The sequence below is a fragment of the Aspergillus clavatus genome, genomic scaffold, assembly GCF_000002715.2.
Source record: "Aspergillus clavatus NRRL 1 1099423829795 genomic scaffold, whole genome shotgun sequence".
NCBI classification, from domain to species: Eukaryota; Fungi; Ascomycota; class Eurotiomycetes; order Eurotiales; family Aspergillaceae; genus Aspergillus; species Aspergillus clavatus.
The window spans coordinates 318,903-337,513 of NW_001517104.1; the positions used below are offsets into that span (position 1 = coordinate 318,903).

The window sequence follows — 18,611 nt, forward strand, 5'->3', positions numbered from 1 at the left end:
GTACATGGAAGTGTCCTACTGGGATCTCGAGACAGAATTGCCCCATCGATCGTCACTAGAGACACGACTAAACGATGGTGATACAGTCAACAATGGCGGGAGAACAGGGATAGTATTAACTTTTTCTGATATCTATCTAGATAGTCGATGTCTTGTGAGATATCTCCAATCTCCCCGTCTTTTTTTAAAGATAGATAGATGATACCTAGTCACCTACCCTTGGGGACCTTGATAATGATTGCATAGAGAGTTTAACCCCAGGCTTTCTCAAAGGTCTCAGACACTCGAACCAGGTGATCATTGGCCACTGCGTTGTCCGATTCGGCATGGCGTCATGCAGCCTGGAATTAGCACATTTTATTTTTAATTCGATTGGCTGTTCATGCAGTTAGCGGCAGTGCAAGTAGCCGAAAATGGAGTAGTCTTACCTCTGCCGCCACCGTTGCTCCGCCATCGGCGAGGGAATTACATATTAGTTATCACTTTATCGCCCATGATACATCATCCTCCCCCCTCTAACTCTGGGTCAGCCTGTGGTCGAGACTCAAGACTCAAGACTCAAGACTCAAGACTCATACCTACAGAGTAGACTCGAGACTCGAGACCCGTTTCTAAATATTAATTTACTAAAAAAAAAAGAGAGAGAGAACTCTGGATGGCGAATCATACAAAGTCCTACGAAGTAATTGAGTGGTGACATTTTATGCTTTGTTAGAAAATAAAGACCTGGTCACTTGATAGTAGTCAACCGGAGTTAGTTACTAGTTGTCCTTGGACCTGCAGGAACTGGATTGGCATGACCTTACTATCTTGATAACTTAGTCAACAAGCTTGAGCGTTGAGAATAGAGAACAGAGAACGAAGAACGGAGCAGTTCCACGCATATCTAAGCAGATAGGCAGCTACCTGTAGTACGTAGTAGTAGTAACTAGTAACTACCATAGCAAGACCCTACTGTGTATATATACTACTGCATAACATGAGTGCATAGGACACTTTGTTCCAACCATAAAATTGAGCTCAATTGAAGAAAAAAAAAATGATGTGCTAGGTAGATGAATTCGCAAAAACGGGCGCGCAGCAAGGCGAAACTGATGACTCAAACCGATCCATACTTTCCCTCCAGTTTTACCTCCTGCGTGGCCCAGCTACGAGATACTATTGACAGTGGAGGAATGTAGTAGTCTGGAAAGTTCCAATTCCAATGATGACTGGAACAACTACTCCGTAGATACGCCCGTACTGACCGATACGCTGTCAGGTGATAAAACCAGATGGCTACTACTGTCAAGAGAACAATCCGATTATTCAATCTGCTCTCCTTATGAGTAATAATACTCCTGGAGGCTTCGTGACCATAGTTCGGATCAAAGTCATGACGATGGTGGTAATGAGGATAAGGATAATAATGAGGATACCTAGAACCTTAGTGAGCTTTCCCCTAGCCATAATCATCTGGGGACTTTTTTAGAGGGATTGTTCAGGGTATTCAGGGGGGGGTGTGGGACCAATTGCGAAAACAGATTTGGCCTGCAGTTGTTTTTGTTGCTGGCTTTGCTGCATCCATCTGCCAGCATTGAATTTGAGCATCATGCTGAAGTGGGAGTGGGTCAACCGGAGATCACCTCCCCCCCCCCTACGCAGTACATGTACAGTAGTACGCACGTATTGGCGTTACCAGTTACCCACGAGGAAGACGTACTGGAATGGAGAAGAGGAAATATAATTGGGTCTCTGGGGATTCCACTTTTCAAGGACCCACCCGAATGCTGTCCAGTCCCAGCAGATTCTGGCTTGTTCGGCCGCTTTCTTGCCGTCACTGAAGCCGGGTGGCTTTCATTGTTACGGAGGTACTTAACCGTCCGAATACGGCGTAATATCACTCTCCTATCACCTAAGGTATGCCCTTATTGAGTACTAAAATTCCGAGTGCCGTGTTTACCTGGTACCTTGGTGTATCTGGATGACGGACAATAAATGAATACTAATTAATTACCATACCATCCATCGTCTTCTCCCCTCCTCCCTGATTAGATATTACATAACCCAACCCGGCCCAACAACCTGACACTTTTGCTGTTGAGTTAGTCACGCTGTACCCGCAAAACTCCTTATCCAGACTTATTATCGCTCCTCCTACGTCTTCCGGCTCCATAGTCCATACTACTCCCATACCTCGCCCAGTTCCCCTGCCTATCTTTCTCTCTATCTATCTCCAGTCTTGCTCTTCCCACCTTCCAACATCCAACATCCAACATCCATCGTCCATCTCCTCTTTCCCTCTTGCTCTTCTTCTTCTCCTTCCATCATCCATTCCTACTCTCCTCAGCTCTTCGTCCATCAATTTACCGCTACCTATTCAACCTAAATCAATCCTCGAACCGTCCCAATCATCCCCCCCCATCATCCTTATCCCCCCGACCATCCCCCGAATCTCGCCAAACTTCCTCGCCATCCTCTCCTCTCTCGTTGCGACTCGATAGTGCATCTCAACTTCTAAGATCAGTTCAGATATCGATTCTCTCATCTGTCCTGAATCAAGTGCACGTCTCGTTGTCTATCATCTTCCCCTAATTTGCCGCTACCTTGGTCTTTGGCCTTTCGAACACCTTTCCCATCAACCCGTGACTCATCCCGTACCAAACCAATCCACCACTGGATAAGAGTCATCAGAGAGACCCACGACTTGACTAGCTGCCAATTCATCGTCGAGAGTCCTGCTACGTTTCCATCTTGAAAGAATACCACCGTGAGAGAGAGTTGGGTTTAGAAACAGAGATCTTTGCTTCGCTGTCTGCCGATCTCATTCTTCACCACCCTTCCCCAAGGGCCGGGTGCTGATATCTGGTTTCTTCGACTTGTCCAAGACAGACGTTGAAGACACCTGATACCAGTTGTCCATCGCCTTCACTGGCCCCTCTTATATACCTCTCTGCTCGCCAGTCTTCTCTTTCGGAACTTCCATGACTCTATAATTTCGACACTTTTGAGTCACACTTTCATCTCTGGACCTTCAGCCTGGTGTTCGAAGGCAATATAAGTTACGAGACTTGTTTGTTATACTTTGGCATTAAGGTTACGATCTCACGCAGCGTTTTCATCGTCTCTCTGTTTCTTCTCATCTCATCTCAATTCGTGTCCCTTCCACCGGACATAGCCTCTCACTCAGACTCGCTCTTTATTCGTCTGATTCAATATCTTTTTCTTTCGGCCAACGCCTCTTCTCCTTTCTGTGAAACGATATACAGATGAACCCATAACGGTCACTACTTTTTCCCAACTGTCGTCTCAACCCAGCAATTGCGCCTCGCGCCTACTCAACCATCTGCTTTTCCTTTTGTGATCAACAATCTCCGGTATTATATGAAACTCTGACTACAACAAATCGGTGTTCGCTTTTCTTCCGTTTCTCTTCGCTTCAATTGCTCCCCGTTCCTCTCTTCTTTGGTTTTCTTCGGTGGTCAAGGTCTCGTTGGCATTGCAGGCCTGAATTCTTTTTTTTTCTTGATTATATCACATAGCCTGGTTGCTGTTTTCTTTGTGCTCGCTTCTGCATTGCCTCTTTCCGAGACATCATCTATCATCTCGTCGACCTTTTCCTTGTCTTTCGATTACTGCCCACGGACCTTCCACCAATCATCTTTCTTCCTTTGGACTCGAGATTCGAATTGTCACCATCAACCATGGAGTGCTTGAAGAACAACTTTGTCCGAGGCCAGCTCTTGGACGGTCGATTCCGGACCGTGGCTCCCTTGAACCACGGATCCTTTGGTATGGTCTTTCTTGCAACTGATACCAAGACCGGCCAAGATGTGGCCATCAAGTGCCTGACCAAGGTGCCGTCTGATGACCCTTCCGCTCCACCAGCAATCGACGATCGCTTCGAAGAACTTGACTGCCATAAGCGCCTTGCATACCATCCAAACATCGTTAATCTCATCCACTCATTCGAGACGGAGGCTCATCTCTATCTCGTTCTGGAGTACTGCGCAAATGGCGATCTCTACGAAGCCATCCGGCTCAATCGCGGTCCTCTGGAGACGGAGCATGTTCGCGATTTCATGCTGCAACTCGTCAGCGCTGTGGAGCATGTCCATGCGAACGGCATGTACCATCGTGACATCAAACCAGAGAACATCTTCTTGACCCAGGACGGTTCGATGAAGCTGGGTGACTTCGGCTTGGCCACGAGTGATGCGTGGTGTCATGAAGGCTGTGTTGGAAGTGACCGCTACATGGCTCCAGAACAGTACGAGCCAGGTGCCAATGGCTATTCTCCCGCCAAGGCTGATATCTGGGCTGTTGGCATCTGTCTGCTCAACATCCTCTTCGCTCGGAATCCCTTTGCGACCCCAACGGAGTCGGATGTTCTGTTCGCGGATTATGTTCGCGATCGCCAGTCTCTCTTCGATATCTTCACCAACATGTCTCAGGACACTTTCGAAATCCTGAGATTCGCCTTGGCAATCGATCCTGAGAAACGATCGCTTTCGGCTGTCCGTGATGCTATCACGCGGGCTGTCTGCTTCACTACCGACGACGAGGTCTTGGATGAGTTCTGCACCGATGATCGTGAGGTTGTTCCCGCCAGTGCCAACCGCGAGCCTCTTCGGACCCCTTCCATCCAGACCACCTTTGCCAACCAAGGCGATTCCTTCCCCTGGGCCAAGGCATTGCAATCCAGCCCACCTCCGGCCTTCCGCCAATTGTCTGCCATTCCTGACAACGAGAGTTACTCCGAGGATCTCTTCCCTCCGTCTGAAACTGCCGGAACATCGTGGTTCTCCATCCATCAGGGTACCCTCTCCATGGCATCCGTCCTCGAGTCCGCTCTGGGCGAATCCTTCAAGTCGACTAACTTCCGACGAAATGCTCCTCGATATCCGCCTCCCTCGGACCCTGTCCCCATCACTGGCTCACTCCCCGGCCATGCAACCAAGCCCCTTCCTTCCCTGTCCATGGTCTTTGGTCGGAACAAGAACGAACAAATCTCCAAGAGTTGGAGTGACCTTTGGGACGAGGAAGAGGAATCCGAGCATGAAGACATTGCTTTGCACCAGCGACGTGAGCAAAACTCTCGTAGCTGGAGTCATGAAAGCAGCGGCATCGATGTTCCTACTCCTGTCGGCGGTCTTCGTGAACCTCATTCATCCTCGCTTCTCAATGTTCGTTCTGCCGTTCCGGAGGCGCCTGTCACCAAGCCAGTGGATATTTCCGCCAAATCACCTCCTGTCGATGTTGCACATGTCGATTTTGGCTCTGTTCCTCGCTATATGCCCAGCCCTCCTAAGAAGTCAAACCTCGACAAATGGGCCGCCCTGGGCGACAAGAGAAGGAACTACAAGCCCACGGAAAGGTCATTCGGCCAACCGAAATCAGCAAACAACATGGCTTGGCGAAAGGACTGGGGCCTTGGGTCCTCTGGATTTGACTATGGAACCTGGGCTAAGAAGGACAACCTGGCGCATCAGGATCGTCGTCGCCGTCCGTTCCTGGAGAAGGGCAAGCGTCGGGATGCTATGGAATCTCCCAAGGCCGTCAACCCTCATATTCTCAGTGAATATGATGGAAGCATCGATGAGGATCTTGATCTCGTCGGTGGCTGGCATGACCTTCACCTCTAAATCTCTCATCATCGTGACGATGTCCCCGTGTTCCACGTCTCCCCGTTTCGACTCCCCGTCATCCTTTCTGGAAGAAGAGCAAAGAAAACCTATATACGCCCATCTTACCTCTTTCATACTTTGATTTCTCCTTTCCGCACTTTTTTAACTCTCTCTTTTTTTTCCCCCTTTCCCCTCTATCGTCTTCGCCTCTCCTAATTTTCGAGAAAAAAAATCCAAAATTCATTCTCATAGATAGAATTTTGCACGCGGCATTGGAGCACGTTTCTATCCTTGTGTTTTCCGTTTTTTTTTTTTTTTCTTCTCTTCCTTCCTGTATATTATAGCTCTCTTGGAGCATGTGCAAGGTGGTGGCGACGAGCAGTTCAAAAGTGACTCATGATCTGATTATCGGTGGGATTGTATTCCATGGAGGTTGGGCGCTTTGTTGTTCGAGTTAATGTGTGGTGTTCGCATACTCTTCCGACATCAGAAAGATGCAATGTGTGACGGTTTGACAAGGACCTGGGACGAAGATGCGATGATGAGCTCTTCGATCTTCCCCGTCAGTCTTTCCAAAGAAAAGTGAGAAAAAAAAGCTACGGGAATAGCGACTATTGTTCTCTCCCACTCTCTCTCTCTCTCCGTTCGGTTTTCCAAAAAAGCCTCAGTCAGAGTGGACTGGTTTTTCCTGTACTGTGTAGCTAGTTGGGACAGTCGGGTAGGGCTGTGAAGTGGACTCAGTTTGGAGGAATAGTCTTTTGAATTCATCAGTTCTCGTCAATATGTTTTTTTACTGTAACACCGTAGTAAAGCCGTAGACTAGCTGCGTTGGCACTAATCAATGTATTCAAGTTGAAGCCGTATACTCCACCAGACTCGGCATCTCCATCATTGTCGAGGCGGTGACAAAAAGGCGGTCACGGCATTGTTGAGAAATCATCAGACGAGCAACAGCCACCTCCCCCTGATGGGTCGAGTCATTGTTCTCGGCTAAACTCGACTAAGTACTTGTCTCTCAGCATATCTATTGCTGATTTGCAGTCTACTTACTTACTCCTGGAGCGTCCTAGTCGACCATTCCCACCCCTGCCATCTCGTATCCTCGCTATCGAGACACCTGGCCAAAGCAGGAGCGCGGCCGAACAGCACGCGGTAAGTCCGTCTAGCTCTATGGAAGAAGCCTGGCCCCAACGCCTTTTCTATTTCAAACAGCTGACGCGAGGAGGCAATATTGCCTTTGTTTCAGAAAGCAATGGGTCCGCAATGAATCGGCAACTGGACGAGTAATTTACGAAGCCATTCTTCCGTCTTCTCTCCCCCAGTTCGCCACTCAGGGTGTACATTATTACTGCCAGGAGAATCAGCTGGACCAACGCGCTTGACCTGGTCGTCACCGACCGAAATCTAACCTAGGGGAGGTTTCTTCTCTATTTCATTTCTTCAACCAAATCGGCGTTCATCATGATTCGGGACCGATGCGCGGGCGCATTCCTCCTTATTCACTTGACCATCCTGTTCTTCATTGCGATCGGAGGAGTTGCTGGAAAGAGCTCGAGCTCACAACCAGTATGTCTGGCAAGGACCTGGCGCGACACCGAGGCGGACTTCATCCGGTGGCCGGTATGCGTGGAGAGTCGCTGGAGCAAGACGACTGCGATCGTCCCAGGCTCTCCTGCGACTGTGTCGACAGTTTCCGACGCGGTCTCAACCCCCAGCGGCGGCACCGCCAGTTCTTCCGCCAGCCAGGAGCAAGAGCCCGAGCACGTACACGACCCGGAGCTGGATACGGACTCGCCTCTCGACAACGTCCAGTTCCTCTCCTTTGAGGACTGGAAGAAGCAGAATCTTGCCAAGGCCGGCCAGTCGGCGGAGAATGTCGGGGGTAGCCGGCGCGGCGGAGTTGCTGGGGCCGAGGACCGGCACCGGCCGACGGGGATCAGCAACGCGCTGGACTCGTTGGGCGAAGACGCGGAGATCGAGCTTGACTTTGGCGGGTTTGGAGCCGATGCGCCCGAGGCGACGCGGCCTCCGCCCTTTGGCGCCGCCGGGGTGCAGAAGGGGGATCGTCTCGGGGCGATTGGCAGCGGGGGCGGAGCAGAGGCGAGTGCCCCGTCGCCGGCGGTGCTGCGGGCGGGCACCATGCGCCGGAAAGATGCAGGGACGACATGCAAGGAGCGGTTCAATTATGCGTCCTTCGACTGCGCTGCTACGGTGCTCAAGACGAATCCCGAATGTCAGGGGTCCTCGTCGGTGCTGATCGAGAACAAGGATAGCTACATGTTGAACGAGTGCCGGGCCAGCAACAAGTTCTTGATTCTTGAATTGTGTGATGATATCCTGGTGGACACGGTCGTCCTGGCCAACTACGAGTTCTTCAGCTCCATCTTTCATACGTTCCGCATCAGCGTCTCGGACCGGTACCCGGCGAAGATGGATCAGTGGCGGGAACTCGGCGTGTATGAGGCCCGGAACACGCGTGAAGTGCAGGCTTTCGCAGTGGAAAATCCTTTGATCTGGGCTCGGTATCTGAAGATTGAGTTCCTCACCCACTACGGAAACGAGTTCTACTGCCCTCTCAGTCTCATTCGCGTCCATGGGACGACTATGCTTGAGGAGTATAAACATGACGGGGAAGCGGCTCGGGGAGATGATGAAATGGTCGAGGAGTCCCTGGAACCTGGCCAGGTCACCGACGATGTTGAATCGGCGAAACCACTGGCAACACCATCCATTGACCCTGGTGTGGTGAAAGAGCCGGAGGTTCTGGCCCGGGGAAGTTGCCTGAACCCTGCAAAGGCGGTTGAAGCGCTCTTGACAATGGGCCATCCCGATAAGGAGGTGTGCGGGCAGGATGAAGTACCCGTCGACACTGCTGGCCATAATGGCGCAACTTTTGCTGCTGAAAATGGCTCACTGCCGAGGGATCCTAGACCATCACACCCCGATGTCCCTGCGGCTAATGAGCCCAGTCTGAATGCCAGCATGCAAGAAACAGCGGATGCCCGAAGAGCTGCTGGACAGCCAGGAACAGATGCTGTCCCGTCTCCGTCTTCGACGACCTCCCTGTCCGAAACGGCCCAGCAGGATGTCACGTTCGAGGCAGATCAGCGAGCGACAGCCCCCCCGCAAGAGGAACATACTCCGCCTTCGGAATCTACGAAGACGACCGTGGCCCAGCCGCCGTCGCCTACCCCCCCGACACAGGAGTCGTTTTTCAAGTCCGTGAACAAGCGGCTGCAGATGCTGGAGTCTAACTCGACACTGTCGCTGTTATATATTGAAGAGCAGTCGCGCATTCTGCGAGATGCGTTCAGCAAGGTCGAGAAGCGCCAGCTAGCCAAGACATCGACTTTCCTGGAGACTCTGAACGTGACCGTCCTCAACGAACTGAGGGATTTTCGCGACCAGTACGACCAGGTCTGGAAGACGGTGGCTCTGGAGTTTGAGAACCAACGCATCCAATATCACCAGGAGCTCTTTTCACTCAGTGCGCAGCTGGGCGTCTTGGCCGACGAGCTGGTGTTCCAGAAGCGAGTGGCTGTCATCCAGAGTATCATGGTTCTCTTCTGCTTTGGTCTGGTCCTGTTTTCTCGGGGCGCGGTGAGCAGCTACATCGAGCTTCCTAGTGTGCAGAACATGGTCTCGCGATCCTACAGTCTCCGATCATCGTCTCCGCCGTTTCGGTTCGGCTCTCCTTCCGCGAGCCCTGGGTCTACCCGGCCAGCGTCATCGTACCACGGGGGCCATCGGAGGAATGCCTCGGAGGACTCCCAGGATAGCCCGCCCAGTCCCCCTATTGCCTACGCCCCGCCGACGCCTACGTCGGAAACGTCGAGTCCCTTGGAGTCGATTGAAAAGCGAGAGCCGTCGCCTTCTCCGAATACCTTGGAGATGCCGGAAATCGAGCCTCCCCATCTCCGGTCGCAGAGTAGCCCGCCGGTTCTGAAAACGGAGGAAGAGGACGGAGATGGGAATTCGGCGTCTTCCGAATCTATGGGATCGTGAGCGTCCTACAAGACTACTTTGTGGATCAATGGATCATGGCTTGCCACCCGTATTGGCGTCTGAGCAAACCGGGCACCCCGACGATCTCCCCGGTGTAAACCCTGGCGGGTGTATTGGAATCTGCCAGGAATGCGATCATCATCATTCCGGTGGCGTTGAATCACGGAAGTGACTTTCCAAGTTGATTTAGTTGGTTTCGTCTGACGGTCTGAGTGCGCAGTCCGTGGTGATGGTGCCGGACATGGGCGGGAATCAACCAAGAGGATGTTGGCCGGGAAACATGCTGACCTTGCGGCTTTGGGCTCTCTTTGTTTGTTGAGTTTATGATTCTATCTGTCGCCCCGAGGATGAGCGAGGGAGGCGACCGACTTCCTGTACAGTTTTCACTGTTTCTATTCTACTTCAGTACGGAGTATGGAGTATGGAGTGGTTGTGGTGGACATGATGTGCGATACTTGTATTGACGACCTAGATTTTTATGTAGATACCACTGTTTACGATGTAAATGAGACATAATGACATTCATATCAATCAATATATATATATATATATATATATATATACCTGGATTCAAAACCCTTGAATGCGATCGTCTCATGATGTCAAGTATGTCAAGTATTTCCAGTTGCCATGACAACAATCGACGCGGGTTTTTCTTTCTCTCCCTCTCGCTCGCTCTGCTTATCCATCACTCATTCATTATTCTCTACTTCTTTTGCATCTCAAGACAACCAACATCCCAAGTCCACTCGTGCTTCTTCTCTAAGATCACAGCAAGATCTCTCAAAAGACAAATCAACACAACCGATCCAATGGACTCCACAACCGCCTCCCCTCTGACCGACCGGTCAACCAACACCCACCTCGCCGCAAACCAGGACAAGCCCACCGATCTCAAGGCCGCGTCAAACCCAAACTCGATGGAGTACCATCGCCAGGTCCTGCAGGGCAAGCTGGAGAACGGCGACAAGTAAGTAGTCCCCCCGGTTTTTTTTGTTCTTTGGTTTCGGTTTGGTCCTGTTTGGCTGCGAGCCGCGTGCTGCGCGGGTGGGAGAGAAAAAAAACTCTGTCCCCCCCGGAGTGCGGTGCGCAGCGAGCAAGGCACTTTTCGCGCGGTATGAGGAAAGGAGTCAAGGCTAATGACCGCCGGGGGGGGGGGTCGGACAGGAACCAAGCGAGCTATGTGTCTCCGTCAGATGAACTCATGAGCCCGTGTTCGAAGAAACTGAGTGATCTCAAGGGGAAGCGGTTCAAGAAGTATGTTCGGTGATGTTTATGTCACTTCCCTGCCCCTTCCCTTCTCCTTCCCCCTCCCCCTACGACCTTGTTCTTCCGGGGACTTTCATAAGTGAGATGGGGAAACCTGTCGTGTCTGCTTTGTTATGAATGCCAGAGAGCTGACGTGCTTTTCTTTTTTTTTCTTTCCCCATGGTAGTGCGGGAAAACCGCAGTCGTTGTTCGCGAAGCTCGGCAAGAAGACCTTTGAGCAGAACTCGGCGGAACATAACAGCAAGAGCCTTGGAGGGGATGGTCTGTGAGGTGAGGCGTGATATCGCTGTCTTGAGTGTTGTCTCGTTTTTTTTTCTATTCCTCTTCTGTCCTGAGTGCGCGGGCCGCATCGTATGGATAGATAGGAATGCAGCGAGGCAGACTTGAGTACGGTTATGGATTCATCGCTGATACCCATGGGGCAGTGCCTGCTTGGTTCCTGAGTGCTTAACGTGTTAAGACTGTTGTCTTTGGGTCGCTTTTGTTTTCTGGGTTGTTTTCCTTTCTATCTGGGCTGGGGTTCATCTGGAGATTATGTGGGATCTGGGATCATAGAGGGATTGGGAATGGCTGTTTTTTTTTTTCTGCTCTTTCATTCTTTTGGTCTGTTGGGGCTGTTGGCTCTCTGCCAATCGATGATCCATAATGTTCTGTCTGGGAAAGTAATGATATTCATGTCGTCTTCTTCTTCTTTTTCTACTGTTCGATCGATGCCTCCGTGTCGGTTAACGCGTAGCCTCGGACCGATCTGGAATTTTGGATCGAACATCGACAACACTACTCTAATTCGCAACTGGATCTCTCTTCGTCTCGAGCTAGTTAGAACTATTATCATGAATGAATGAATGAATGAATGAATGAAGATTCTAGACTGAATATCTACAGGGGAGCGTTCAACGGTTCGAAGCCCAACTCAGCCGAGGTTCATCACGCGTGCTCGGCTGCTTCTCCGCAAAACTGCGATTTCTCCGCAAATCCAACAACCTCACCCTCACAGCGCTGTCCTCGTATGATCCACGCAACTGGTCGGGTCGGATCGTTGCTCGCCCTTTATAATCGTCTCTTTCGCCCCTTCATCCCATCTTGTCCTGTGATAGAATCATCCGCTCTGCATAAACACTTCTTAATTGATACCCCCGCTTCCGTTCTCTCTCTCTCTCATCCAAACCACCATGTCCGCCTCCTCAAGGATTCCCGTCATTGCTCAGCCCTTTGTAAGCGATCGGGCAAAGAAGGTTCTTGATCTGGTATGTCTCCAATCTCTGTCGATCTATTGCCCTGTCGTAGATAAATAGATACCCTTTACTGACTATCGCTGGATGACATCAGGTCGAAGAGTTCGTCGAGAAGGACTGCATCCCCGCCGAACCTCTGTTCCAGGCCCAGCTCGGCGAGGGCGAGAAGAGATGGCAGACCAACCCAGCCGTGCTGGAAGAGCTCAAGGTCAAGGCCCGCAAGCTGGGTCTGTGGAACATGTTCCTGCCCAAGAACCACTTCTCCCAGGGCGCTGGCTTCAGCAACCTCGAGTATGGTCTGATGGCCGAGTATCTGGGCAAGAGCAAGATTGCTTCCGAGGTGGGTGGTTTGGGGGTTGTACGGATGCATTTTGGGGGGTGGTGCTGACGGGATCGTCTATCTAGGCGACGAATAACTCGGCCCCTGATACCGGGAACATGGAGGTGCTGGCCAAGTACGGCAACGAGGCGCAGAAGCAGCAGTGGCTGGCTCCCCTGCTCGAGGGCAAGATCCGCTCCGCTTTCCTCATGACTGAGCCCGATGTCGCCTCGAGTGATGCGACCAACATCGAGCTGAACATCCGCCGCGAGGGCAACGAATACGTTCTGAATGGCTCGGTATGTGGATATTTTCTATTTCTCCAAAAAAAAAAAGAAAAGAAAACGCCTCCAAGAGACGATTGTTGACACTCCTCCGTCCTAGAAATGGTGGTCCTCCGGCGCCGGTGACCCCCGCTGCCAGATCTACCTGGTCATGGGCAAGTCCGACTCGACCAACCCGGACCCCTACCGCCAGCAGTCCGTGATCCTGGTACCCGCCGGCCTGCCCGGCATCACCGTGCACCGCATGCTGACCGTGTACGGGTACGACGATGCCCCACACGGCCACGGCCACATCAGCTTCAAGGACGTGCGGGTGCCCGTCGCCAACATGGTCCTCGGCGAAGGCCGCGGCTTCGAGATCATCCAGGGCCGCCTGGGCCCCGGCCGCATCCACCACGCGATGCGCACCATCGGCGCCGCCGAGAAGGCGCTCGAGTGGCTCATCGCCCGCGTCAACGACGACCGGAAGAAGACCTTCGGCCAGCCCCTGTCCGCCCACGGCGTCATCCTCGAGTGGATCGCCCGCTCGCGCATCGAGATCGACGCCGCCCGCCTCGTCGTCCTCAACGCCGCCATCAAGATCGACCAGGCCGGCGCCAAGGCCGCCCTCAAGGAAATCGCCCAGGCCAAGGTCCTCGTCCCCCAGACCACCCTCACCGTCATCGACCGCGCCGTCCAGGCCTACGGCGCCGCCGGCGTCTGCCAGGATACCCCGCTCGCCAACCTGTGGGCCATGATCCGTACCCTGCGCATCGCCGACGGGCCCGACGAGGTCCATCTGCAGCAGCTGGGCCGCCGCGAGAACAAGTCGCGCCAGGACGCCATCGTCGCCAAGCTGAAGTACCAGAAGGAGGAGGGCGAGCGCTTGCTGACGGCCAGCGGGTTCGCCAAGCCCAAGAGCCATCTGTGATGCCTTTTCTTCTCTCTTGTTCTCGTTTTTTTTCTTTTTTTGGCCGATTGTGAATTAGATTGATACCATACTTACTTATATTATATACTAAAATCCTAAATGTCTCCTATCAGTTCAAGGCTTTCCTTCTCTCTTTACTATCATTCTTCCTAGATGCAAGCGAAGATCCCTTTCTATTCAAGACAATAATCAAGATGACGATTAACTCCGGTATCTAAAAAAAATGACAGGGGAAAAGAACCATCAAAAAAAGGGGGGAAATGAAGATAAAACAAAAATAATGCCCGGTACTTTTCGCTAGAGGATGCATTTCATCTCTAAGGTATCACCCGAACCCATCCCATCCATGCCTGTCTTCTTCCCCCCCCCCTCCCACCCGCCGCCCAGCCATACAGCCGTAAAAAAAAAAACATATCCGATGAGACCAGAAAGAAAAATGCGCCACTCGCCAGCGAGTTCAGTAATCGTCATCCTCCGCCGCCGTGCGCTTCTGCTTAGCCCGCTTCTTGTTGCCCTTGAAGTGCTTCTTCGAGTTGCCGCGCACCTCGGACACGTCCACGCCGCGCTCCAGCGCGACCATCAGACGCTCCTTGCGGCCCGTCAGGTTCTTGCGGATCTGCTGGCCCTGCTCGGTGTACTGCGCGTTGAAGGGCAGGGTGAGGCGGCCCGCGGAGGTCTTCGAGCCCGTGCCGAAGAAGCCCGTGTCGAGGTTCCGTGAGCGCGCGCCCTGCACGGGCTGGCCCTGGCTGGCGGACGCAAGAGAGAGGAGTTCCGCGTCGTCATCGAAGTCCTCGCCGGCCGCTGCTGCGTCGGACTGCGACTGCGCGGTCCTGGCGAGGATGGCCTGGCGGCGGGGTGGGAGGTGGGCGATGTCGTAGAGCTCGCGGTTGTAGTCGTAGGAATCGATCGGGTCCTCGCCTTCGGGGACCGGGGGCGGGTGGCAGAAGAGAAGTTTGCCGTTGACATAGTCCTTGAGGATGTAGCGAGCGGCGCGGGACTCGTCCGGTTGGCCTTGGCCCTGGGTTGCGAAGCCGCGCGCTCTGGCGTAGGATCGGAGGAGTTCGTGCGCGGTGGGGATGCCGGTGCCGCCTTCTTCCAGCGGCCGGATATTGATCTTGACTCCGTAGACGTCCTCGAGGAAGTGCTTGGGCACACGGTGCGCGACTAAGCCCGCGGGGCCTGTGAACTCGCGCTGCTGGTCGATGGGCAGGACGCCGTTCACCACCAGCTCAGCCTTGGTCGTAGCGAAGTTGGGGAACACCAGACCGGGACAATCGCAGAGCATGATCTCGGGCGAGAGGTACAGGGTCTGGAAGTGCTTTGTCTTTCCGGGCGTGGCGGACACAGACACCTTCTTGGCGCCGAGGATAGCGTTGATGGTACTGGACTTTCCAACGTTAGGGTAACCAACGAGACCGATGGTCGTCTTCTGCTTCCGCTGCCCTTCGGGCGTGTCGCTGTCCGGCAGAGGGGCCGGCGCGCTGGACAGGAAGAGGTCTTCCAGCTCCTCCACGTTAAGGATATCCGTTCTCTTTGTTTTCCTCGGCTCAGGAAGCTCTAGACCCCCATCGTGCTCGGATTGCCCGGCACCTTCGGCCGGCGTGTCCTTTGCATCCTGCTTGTCTTTGAGATTCATCGACTGGGTCGCGTCAGCCAGGTCATCGCTATACTCATCTTCGCTCTCACTATCCGATTCGTCCAGGAGCCGGGCCTCGTTCTCCTCCTTGGCCAGGTGGGCCGAGAAGAATCGGAAGCTGATGTTGTTGCGATCAAAATAGTCCGCCCACATCTCTCGTTGTCTTTCAGTAAGCATATCGGCCTTGTTGACAAGCAGAAGGTTCTGTTTCTTGGGATTGATCTCCTTCACGTAGTTTTCGAGATCCTCCGATCGGAACATCAACGGGTTTCGAGCATCGACAATCTGCACAACGAGGTCCGAACGCTCAATGACACGCCACAACTGCCTCCAAACCTCCAAGTTCCGCTCGAACGGTGTCATCAGAAGATCGTTGTTCTCTTGCAATTCCGCGAGGCCTCTGCGCCATTCCAGGAAGCTCTCCCTCTCCATCAACTCCAGCTGATTTCTCGTCGTCGACGAGTCCCACTTCGGCCGCCGAGGCACGCTCAACCGTCCCTTGTTCGCCTGATGCTTCTTCATAACCGACTTCTCCTCCGAGGCAGAAAGAAGGAACGGGTTCTTCTGGTCCGAGTGAATGATCTTGATATTGCTCATCTTCTCCGCGGTGAAGTCGGTGCCGGCCAGCTCGGCAGTGCTGAGGAATTCATCGAGGGCGGCCTGCTCCGTGATACTGCGCATCTTCACCCACGCCGCTTCCTTCGCGGCGTTGGTGACATAGGTCTCGCCATTCTGTCCGGTACGGGTGATAGCATTATTGTGCGAGACTTTCTTCTGGTTTGATGCCTTTCCTTTGCCGAATCGGTCTTTCATCAGGGTATTTCCCAACCCGACGGAATTTTTGGATTTGGCGAGAACCATGGTGGCGGTGTGCGCAGCTCAATCCGCTGACGATTCCACCGACAGTGATGACTTCCCTAGAGAGATACTCCTGTATGAATATGACAGGAGAAGCTGTATCCCCAATAAACAAAGAAGGGAGAGGGTGTAGTTTGGGGGGCAAAAGGGAAGAGAGAATCGATATTATTAATGGTCGTTGAAGATTTCCTAGAGAAAACCCCGCGCGGATAAGATAAGGGCGCTGAGTCATCCAACAACGAAGAGTAATTGCAGCCAAAAAAAGCCACACTTGGAAAGAAACAGAATAGTATCGACAGAAGTGGGATATAAGCAGACCGACCATCGGTTTTATGCTTCAACTCTTCCATCCATCGACGCTTCTTTAGGGCTGAAAAGGCTGTGATCCGCAAGTTCTGCCTTAGGCACCAGCTGCCCGATAAGAGGGACACGTGACTGATATCATCCCACTATCTCGAAATTTTGATTTTTTGATCTCCAAAGGAGAGAGAGAGAGAGAGAGAGAGAGAGCGCGCGCAGACCAAGCAGTCAAGAACGAGAACTTCGGTCACACAATATACAAGATGCCTCCCCGAAAGCAGTGGATGTACGTTGGTCACCGATGCTCATCAACCGCTGAATGGCAGCGATACTAATCCCGGCGCACAGTGATAAGAAGAATGCCACCACATACCAGCTCTTTCACCGATCTCAGAATGACCCTTTGATTCACGATCCCGCAGCGGACGATCGAGTTCTGCATCCCGTCTACGGTCCTCCTATCCCTGCTGCCCAGTCATCAGACCGCTCCAAGAAATTGTCCGACCTAGCCAGCGAATTTGGTTCGAACTCGGTCCGGAAAAATGAGGGCGAGGCTGCGAATTATGGCATCTATTACGACGACAGCAAGTATGATTACATGCAGCATCTGCGCGAGCTGGGTACCGGAGGCGGAGAATCGTACTTCGTGGAGGCCGCAAGCAAAGGAAAAGCCAAGGCGAAGGGGCTGAAACTCGAAGATGCATTGAAGGAGCAGTTGACACTTGACGATGAGAGGAGCGAGTTCGGAGCCGGCAGTGTCTATGGATCCGAGTACAGCGATATGCGCTCAACCGCCTCGTCATATGTCCGACGGCCAACATACCAAGACCAGCAAAATGTGCCGGATGCCATTGCAGGCTTCCAGCCGAACATGGATCCTCGTCTTCGCGAGGTGCTCGAGGCGCTTGAAGACGAGGAGTATGTGGATGGAGACGATGAAGAGGACGTCTTTGGAAAGCTGACTTCCAACGCGGAGGAGATCGACTCGGGGGAGTGGGAAGACACGTTGTTTGACGAGGACAACGAAGATGACGGGTGGGAGTCCGATGCCACTGAGAAAGCACCCGTGCAAATGGACACTACCGACGCCAAAGCGAAGCATGAAGCCATCCCACCCAAACAATCAGAGCCAACGGAACCCGGAGAGCTGCCTAGCCATGACGCGCCCGCTCCAGATATGGACCCCGAAGACCAGGGATGGATGCGCGAGTTCGCCAAGTTCAAGAAGGACGGCAAGGTGACGGCCACGCCGGCTACCCCCGCCAGTGTTGTTCCCTCAGAGCAGCGCAGCACCCTTGCCTCCACCATTTTCACCATGGGTGGCACGCCCATCCGCAAGAAGAAGCGCAAGGGTGCTCTCACCAACCCTTCAGCGTACTCGATGACGTCCTCGGCTCTGGCCCGTACAGAGGGTCACCGACTCCTCGACGACCGGTTCGACAGAGTCGAGGCTCTGTACGCTCTCGACGAGGAAGGTGAGGAGTATGATGATAGTATGTCCATGGTCAGTGGCATGACCGGTATGACCGGTATGACCGGCATGACTGGTATGACAGGTATCTCGACCGCCTCCTCGCAAGCACCCAGCCTCATTGACGCGAACGGGCGCGAGGTCGCCCCCCGACACAACTTCAATGAGGTCATGGACGATTTCCTCGCCGGCTGGGACGACAAGACGAGCGCCCAGGCAAAGCGTAAGGGCGCCAAGGCTAAGAGAGGCAAGAATGGAAACGAAGCTATTGGAATCAGAATGCTGGATGAGATCCGGCAGGGGCTTGGCCCAGCGAGGGTACCCGGGAAGGTTCCTGGCAGGGTGTGATGTTGCTTCTATGAAAACTTTCGACAACCCATTTTCTATTTCTTTCAGTCAAAAGTATGGCATCAGGCGTCTGGGGTTCATTTTGAAGACTGTTTCCATGCGTTGCTTGGTGCGAAATGAGGCATGATACAGATTCCCTCTACGTCGTTCTATATAGCTCTCAATGAGAAGGAGTTGTAGCTCGTACAGGTCGCTTTATTTCTCTTGAGGACGGGACGTCTGCCTAGAGTTTCATACAACTGTCACAATCAAGAAGGCTCTCTTTCTATATATACAAGTGGCCATATCATACACGGGTATAGGGATTCATCCTTCAAAACAAGACGAAGGTACTGCACATCTTTGCAGCCTGGCCCTCTCCAGGAGGAGG

At 52.9% G+C, this 18,611-nt stretch overlaps 6 protein-coding genes across 6 annotated transcripts, besides 10 other annotated features; 5 read left to right on the plus strand and 1 right to left on the minus strand.

The window, feature by feature from the left end:
* Nucleotides 1-540: 540 nt before the first annotated feature.
* Nucleotides 541-574: a microsatellite.
* Nucleotides 575-2,236: 1,662 nt separating this feature from the next.
* Nucleotides 2,237-2,260: a microsatellite.
* Nucleotides 2,261-3,683: 1,423 nt separating this feature from the next.
* Nucleotides 3,684-5,624, plus strand: ACLA_009800 (putative serine/threonine protein kinase; the record flags this gene model as incomplete). The annotated part of the gene is made up of 1 exon (XM_001273982.1): nt 3,684-5,624. One exon carries the CDS (start codon nt 3,684-3,686, stop codon nt 5,622-5,624), a length of 1,941 nt encoding a protein of 646 aa, XP_001273983.1.
* Nucleotides 5,625-7,067: 1,443 nt separating this feature from the next.
* ACLA_009810 (Sad1/UNC domain protein) lies at nt 7,068-9,611 on the plus strand (the record flags this gene model as incomplete). The annotated part of the gene is made up of 1 exon (XM_001273983.1): nt 7,068-9,611. The coding sequence occupies one exon, from the start codon at nt 7,068-7,070 to the stop codon at nt 9,609-9,611; it is 2,544 nt and encodes an 847-aa protein (XP_001273984.1).
* Nucleotides 9,612-10,145: 534 nt separating this feature from the next.
* Nucleotides 10,146-10,173: a microsatellite.
* Nucleotides 10,146-10,174: a microsatellite.
* A 249-nt stretch (nt 10,175-10,423) lies between these two features.
* On the plus strand, nt 10,424-11,149 carry ACLA_009820 (Spo12 family protein; the record flags this gene model as incomplete). Its single annotated transcript, XM_001273984.1, has 3 exons — nt 10,424-10,581; nt 10,779-10,868; nt 11,047-11,149. 3 exons carry the CDS (start codon nt 10,424-10,426, stop codon nt 11,147-11,149), a joined length of 351 nt encoding a protein of 116 aa, XP_001273985.1.
* Nucleotides 10,896-10,929: a microsatellite.
* A 564-nt stretch (nt 11,150-11,713) lies between the features above and the next one.
* Nucleotides 11,714-11,741: a microsatellite.
* Nucleotides 11,714-11,742: a microsatellite.
* A 310-nt stretch (nt 11,743-12,052) lies between these two features.
* Nucleotides 12,053-13,628, plus strand: ACLA_009830 (acyl-CoA dehydrogenase family protein; the record flags this gene model as incomplete). The annotated part of the gene is made up of 4 exons (XM_001273985.1): nt 12,053-12,127; nt 12,210-12,455; nt 12,521-12,733; nt 12,819-13,628. The coding sequence occupies 4 exons, from the start codon at nt 12,053-12,055 to the stop codon at nt 13,626-13,628; spliced, it is 1,344 nt and encodes a 447-aa protein (XP_001273986.1).
* A 457-nt stretch (nt 13,629-14,085) lies between these two features.
* On the minus strand, nt 14,086-16,125 carry ACLA_009840 (ribosome biogenesis GTPase LSG1; the record flags this gene model as incomplete). The annotated part of the gene is made up of 1 exon (XM_001273986.1): nt 14,086-16,125. One exon carries the CDS (start codon nt 16,123-16,125, stop codon nt 14,086-14,088), a length of 2,040 nt encoding a protein of 679 aa, XP_001273987.1.
* A 480-nt stretch (nt 16,126-16,605) lies between these two features.
* Nucleotides 16,606-16,631: a microsatellite.
* Nucleotides 16,606-16,632: a microsatellite.
* Nucleotides 16,633-16,685: 53 nt separating this feature from the next.
* On the plus strand, nt 16,686-18,241 carry ACLA_009850 (ribosome biogenesis protein LTV1; the record flags this gene model as incomplete). The annotated part of the gene is made up of 2 exons (XM_001273987.1): nt 16,686-16,708; nt 16,771-18,241. 2 exons carry the CDS (start codon nt 16,686-16,688, stop codon nt 18,239-18,241), a joined length of 1,494 nt encoding a protein of 497 aa, XP_001273988.1.
* Nucleotides 17,936-17,981: a microsatellite.
* Nucleotides 18,242-18,611: the final 370 nt, after the last annotated feature.